The 6,642-nt window shown below is 38.5% G+C and overlaps 1 protein-coding gene and 1 long non-coding RNA gene across 2 annotated transcripts; one reads left to right on the top strand and one right to left on the bottom strand.

The window, feature by feature from the left end:
* Positions 1 to 3,324: 3,324 nt before the first annotated feature.
* LOC113563371 lies at positions 3,325 to 4,136 on the bottom strand. The gene is made up of 2 exons (XR_003407430.1): positions 3,935 to 4,136; positions 3,325 to 3,342 (listed from the first exon to the last, which is right to left on the bottom strand). It is a non-coding gene; the product is annotated as an uncharacterized LOC113563371 (long non-coding RNA).
* A 139-nt stretch (positions 4,137 to 4,275) lies between these two features.
* On the top strand, positions 4,276 to 6,506 carry LOC105283256 (probable protein phosphatase 2C T23F11.1). The gene is made up of 5 exons (XM_011345865.3): positions 4,276 to 4,468; positions 4,671 to 4,882; positions 5,029 to 5,234; positions 5,318 to 5,543; positions 6,040 to 6,506. Exons 2-5 carry the CDS (start codon positions 4,696 to 4,698, stop codon positions 6,381 to 6,383), a joined length of 963 nt encoding a protein of 320 aa, XP_011344167.1. The 5' UTR covers positions 4,276 to 4,468; positions 4,671 to 4,695; the 3' UTR covers positions 6,384 to 6,506.
* Positions 6,507 to 6,642: the final 136 nt, after the last annotated feature.

Below are 6,642 nucleotides of genomic sequence, written 5' to 3'. Positions count from 1 at the left end.
AAATTTAAAAAGTTACCGCATACATGCTTTTAGTAACCCTTTTCTCGTTTCCTGATAAAACTCAGTGAAACGCAAGTGCACTTTCTTGCACTCACTTCACGATGTCAATCCAACTGCCGATTTCTATTCAACGTTACGATAAGTTCATGCTTCTCACGGATCTGTCTGCAAATACCAATTCTCCGATACCGATAGCTTGTGGAAACTAGTGACGGCGTCCAAACAGAAAGACACTTATGAAAATAGATATGTTTTATATATCAATATAATTCTTTTTATTTATTGCAAAAAGATTATAGACCAAATAACAGAGCGGTAAAATAAACTGTAACATACAGGATGCAACATTTAACTGGGATGTCGAAATATATAAAAAATAAAATAAAATGAAAATAAATGTTTCAGATATTGTAAGGAGACGTGTGATGGTGCTAACAGTTTCATAATCTTTATCAAGATGAATTGAAAATCAACTTCAATTTTTTTGACTGAGATCCTATTTTTTTAAACATCTACGTTTGTAGCCTTTCTCATGACGATTTCAATGATCACACACTCGAGATTATTCGAGGACAAATGACGGAAGCAGAGTTTAAATCAAGGTAATTTTCTCTTAATTTAGTTGAATTTATTTTATTAAAAATATCTGTATTTTGATTTACTCAACGTCCCGAATCATTACATCGAAGAAATAGGATCCAAATAATGTATCGCCAATTATTCCGCACGAGACATTAATCCTTCATGACCGCTGTTCAAGTTTCTCGTAACTATCTTGGATTTTTTATAGCCAGTAATGCATGTTGTGCCTTCGACTTCACAGTTCGTGAAACTTGGCTCGGAAAATAAGACGGAAAGGAAGAAATTGTTATATCTTTCTTTCTTCGTAAATGAAAATAAAATTAAAAAACGTGACAAAACATTTCTCTCAGGAAATCGTTCGACGTAGAAAACAAGTGCTTCATGAACGTAAATGAAAATCGTATTCATTTTCTCCGCTACAGTTAATCATTCCGTTTTAACTAAGTAAACTGTTCTTATTTAAAAGATACACAAGAACGAAATGACTAGTGCACACTTTCATATCCGAGTACATACATATTCGAGTCACAGCGAGTAACTGAATGACTTTTATGTCACTGACTGAAGACGCGCGTTGCGTTATTGCACAACAGTTAGCAACATAAAAGTCATTCTCTCTCTTTGTTGCTCGCTGAGATTCAAGTGCGTACAGTGGAATGAAAGTGTACCCTAGCCATTTCGTTCTCGTGCATCCCGAGAGAAATATTCACATTCTTCATTTTATTGAGTTGAAAAAGATTGTAAAAGAAGATGGAAACGTCCAGATCAAACCAATAGCATTATCACACGTCGGTTTTGAGGCTCTATAATTTTTATTTGAAACTTCTTTTCACTTTGCTTTATTTTTTTATGTTTATTTAGGCGTTTCAATTTAAATGCCACATATATATATAGTTCTATCCGCGTGTTTGCATTATCTTGTTTTAAATATCTTTTCCATTGATTCACGTCTACTGATAAGAAACTGTTGCATTCGAGCCGCTATCAGCTCCGAACTTCTCGTACTTTGCTACGTGACTAACCCCGTTCTGTCACACACCAAAGAATTTACGTATCCATGCCCGTGAAACAAAAGCACTCTTTTTGCCGCGTACTCGCCATTACATCATTCTATCTTGATTCTGTCGAAAGAACGAAGGCGATCGATTCCGCAAACCGCGAACAATGCTATCCTTTTCCTTGCATCGCGATGCATTGTTTGGCCATCGCTTGTAATGCATTCGACAGTCAATTGCACTACCACTGTAGATGTCAATCCTCATTTTGCTTAGTATGTCATTAAAAACTATAATTGACAACGATGATGTAAAATAATCAAAGGAGATGCGATTCTTTGAGATTCTTAAAAAATATAATAAACAGATATAAGAAAACATAATAAACGTGATAAATAGAAATATTAATAAATCCAGAAATCAAACAACTTCTATTTTAAGGGAATGGAAATTTGATTTTCAAATTATTAATGTCTATTTCTTCTCAACTTATTTTTTTAAACTGTTCTGAGATATGCTGGTCAACAGAAAAACGACTGTAATTTGATTACATTCTGGTGGAAATAAGTCGGGCGATCTAATCAAGATTTCCAAACTGTCCGTGCCTTAAATTTTCCATGGGATGCAAGCTAAATATTTCTAGTCACACTTTTCTAGGCGCGTGCTTTGCACGTTGTACACCGCTGTACACTGTGTCGACGAACTATTTGGACGGTAGAACGGTAACGTGCGAGAGACATGAGGGATAAACCCGTTCCACCACCAGTTGTGTAGAATTTTAATTTTCAATATCGGGCAAGAGCATACACGGTATCGATTTTCAAATATATTGCACGCTGCCAAGCCAAGGACTTCATTCTTTTCAATTAGAAAAGACATTAATCCCGTCAGCAGGTCGCGCATTTAAAAAACTAGCGCTTCGTAATAGGACTCGTACTCTCCTACTTTCGTACGACGAAGTTTAGAAAAATTTCAAATCGGAGAACGTTAAATTAAACGCTCGTAAATCGCGGATTTCACCCATGGCGAAATACAGTGCGAGTGAGCACTGCAGCCAGCACGTATCCAGGTCGTTAAGTTTTAAAGCGGCTGCGATCCCTTAAAAATACTCCCGAGCTTTTTGCGCAATTTGCCGCAGCTAGCTAGCTATTCAAGCAGACGGGAAGGACACACGGGGTAGAGGCTACATAATCGAGCGATCGAGATTCAACAGCGCCGCGTCGCGTCGCACCGTCTGTGACATAATTTTCTTCACACCGACAATACAACGACGGGGCGAGAAGACATTCATCTCGCCGCCTGCGTGTATAATGTCACGTTACGTCATATTGCAGGGATGCACTACTACCCATACAGCACGAAAAGATTGCATATATATTGCAGGAATCTTCCACCGCAACGTAGCAACATTGCAAATTCACTGCGAAATGTTTCTGCAGCATTGCTATGGGATTGCAGGAATGTGAAAATGTCCGCTTTTCGGAACATTGCAACGAAACGTCATAATAATATTGCAATGTAATGAATTTGCAATAATTATAATTATTCATTATTATATACTTTAAATATTTTTATTTATTAACATAAATAGACAATTATATGTAATATAACAATAGTAATAAAAAATGAAATAAACATTTTCTCTATTTTTCTTATAAAAAAGTAACTGTTCTTTATAAAAAAAAACTTAAAAATCCTCTTCTTGAGATATTATTTTTCCTTTAATTAAATAATTGAATCTTCTTCGTTTTTGTTTGTATGTTGCCTGTAAAAATAAAATAGGAATTAAAATTCATATATTAGCATAAAATTACATAAAAATATACATACTGCAAGTATGTATAGAATTATATGTAAAATGACATACTTTGATCTCTCAATCCTAACCGGAGCTTAAGCATGCACATATATATTACCGAGCTCAGATTCTGGTCATCACACATCATTGGTCGAATAGATTTGGACAAATCTCGTTAGGATAGGAAGACTCCAATGTTTTAATAAAATGAATTATTAATATTAATTAATTACAAATTTTGATTGTGCGATGTTTCCGAAATATTAATGTCATGTTGCTACAAGTGTGCTGGTATTTTGCGGATATATATCTCTGCAATGTCTTTGTACTGTTGCATTGTAATTTGCAACGTTGCAACGTTGCTGCAACGTTGGTGCAAGCTTCTGTGCTGTATGGGTAACGATATATATTTCGAGAGATCCAGTATTATTATACTTATATCGTTAGGATATGAAATTAATCGTGAATTTTTAAATGCATGATAAATAATGTAACAGCTAAATTTATATTTAAGTTTGATTAATTAACATATGTAACGCATGCGTTTTACCTTATATACCTTTCATAATAGAAGAATTATAAAGCTGGCGGCAATTATCGTAAAGAGTTAGCAGTCTAATCAAGTGTACAGAAGCTGCGACAAGATCAGAGATGACGGAAACGGAAATTCACGTTTGATTGTTCAGTGTAACAAACAGAAAAATTATAAAAATCACTAAATCAACTGCCAACGTTACAATAATTCACCGCGCATGCGCCAGGATAGTGATTACCGTTCTGCGGTGCGTTCCGAAACTCACCGCGGAAGGATCGTATTTTCTCTCCGTTAAAAAAAGACAAACGATACTGTGACGTCATATCAGATCAGCTGTTGATCTCGGTCGATGTCTGCACGCAGTCATTTTGACAGTACGCGTATCGGTTCTCATGACTGGATCGACAACGCGGGGATTAATTCAGGGTGGAACTGACGACGAAGTGACTCGTGATTGCGCTGATCCTTGCACGTTCTCTCTGAAAAGCTGTTATGAAACCGGAGCAACATGAAAAGTGTTTAATCTTGGAGCCCCAGGGCGACGACGCCAGTTCTTAGGTGAGATTTGCAGCGTAAAATTCTGTGAATTCGTAATCACGTAAATGCTACGCCTCGAGTTCGCTTAATTCTGACTTATTTCTATGTAATATATTTTATATTATTATAACTGTAATATTTTTATAATTCTATTAAATTTCTAATTCTAATTAAAATTCTATTTAATATTTTTATAATATTATATGGCGCATTATTCGCGTAGGTTTGATATCAATAAAGAAGAGGAAATGGGGCAAACACTTAGCGAACCAGTAACGAAGAAGAAGTCTGCTTGTTGCCGGGATAACAACTATCGAGTAGGCAGCTCCTGCATGCAAGGATGGCGTATCAAAATGGAAGACTCGCACGTACACATACTTTCCCTACCCAGTGACCCAGGCGCTGCGTTCTTCGCCGTTTATGACGGACACGGTGGTAAGTACGCTGCGTACAAGACAGATGTAGAATAATACAGAACGGAATAAGGAAATATATCTGTAACGCAGTGACAACAACGGGATCTAAACTGACTGCGTCATCGATAAATTATTCATTTACACAAGCACTCGTATATTTATAAGGTGCCGCTATGGCGCAGCATGCTGGGAAACACTTGCACGAATACATAACTAAGAGAAGCGAGTACAAGGCGGGCGACATTGTAGAAGGTATACAACAAGGCTTCCTGGAGCTGGATAAAGCGATGCAGACTAACGTCGTGCTTAGGGACGAACACGCCGGGACCACTGTCATCGCGCTTCTCATTAAAGATAACATTCTGTACAGCGTAAGTCACTCATTATCTTGGCGGTATCCGCAGGACGATGCGCTTCGACATTTGAATCCCTGACCAGTGAAAAAGTTTTACAGGCCAACGCGGGTGACAGCAGGGCAGTGGCGAGTATCAGCGGCATGACGGTGCCCCTGAGTCGAGATCACAAACCTACGTTAAAGGACGAGCGCAAACGGATCGAAGCAGCCGGCGGTTTTGTCGAGTACAAGAGAGTGAACGGCAACCTGGCGCTGTCCCGCGCGCTCGGGGATTTCATATTTAAACGGAACGATCGCAAATCCCCGCAAGAACAAATTGTGACTGGTAATGAGACTAATAATGAGACACTTAACAGGGTCTGCGTCATCGAACAAGAGCTGAGCTTCGTTGCGAGCGTTTGTCGCGCGCATTTGCAAGTCAAGTTAAGCTTCAGTTATGAATATTTCGATGTTACGCAACTCAGGTCGCAGCTTGCCATTAGAAAGCAAATTTTGCCGTCGTATCAAAGGGCATGATGCAGTATAATTACGTGTTTTATTGGACGGCATCACGTGTGCCAACCTTCGGGCCATGCCAAAAACGTAAATAAGTGCGTATTTTAAGCAGATATAGATCACAAGTACGTTCGGGATGGCACAAGATTTAGTTTGACAAAAACTTTAACTTAAAGGTCCAAGAGAGCTTAAATTACAGCTGAAAGTTTGCCACGAAGCTCAGTTTGATGATGATATGGGCCCTGCTTTAAATAACATAAATGATTTTGAAAAGTCATAATGCACATTTTTTAAATAAATAAATAAAAAAATTGTTAAACACGCAGCTTTTCCCGAAGTGCAAGAATTTTCTATTACCGAGGAATGGGAGTTCGTCGTTCTGGCATGCGACGGCATCTGGGACGTAATGACCAACGAGGAGGTCGTCGAGTTTGTGAGAACGCGCTTAGCTCAAACGAAGCTGGGTGGGGACGGCGAGTCGTGTCAGAACGCCAGCGTACACCCCGAGGAGATCTGCGAGGAGCTGCTAAATCGTTGTCTAGCACCGGACGCTCTCATGGGCACCGGTTGCGACAACATGACAGTGATACTCGTGTGCTTCCTCCACGGCAAGCCTTGCTCGCAGCTAGTCCTGAATTGTCAAGAACCCCCGCCGGATATAGACGAATAATTGTTTTAGATCTTAGGCGACATTTTTTATCCTCCCGACCTAAATTATTCTAGGTATTTTACTTTTGTGACGTACCCCCCGAGACTTTTGATATAGATACATTGTTACGCGACATTATTGAAAGAATACATTGACGCTGTTAAAAAAACGCGCGCGCGCACACACACACACACACATCATGGCCAGAAAGAAGTATTTATAAAATATATTTATATTTTCATTGCACAATTTTCATATTGTATGTATGTATGTATGTATG

The sequence above is a fragment of the Ooceraea biroi genome, chromosome 14 (genome assembly GCF_003672135.1).
Source record: "Ooceraea biroi isolate clonal line C1 chromosome 14, Obir_v5.4, whole genome shotgun sequence".
In the NCBI taxonomy this organism is placed as follows: Eukaryota; Metazoa; Arthropoda; class Insecta; order Hymenoptera; family Formicidae; genus Ooceraea; species Ooceraea biroi.
Note: the sequence above shows the minus strand (reverse complement) of the source record. Positions and strands in the feature narration are given on the sequence as shown.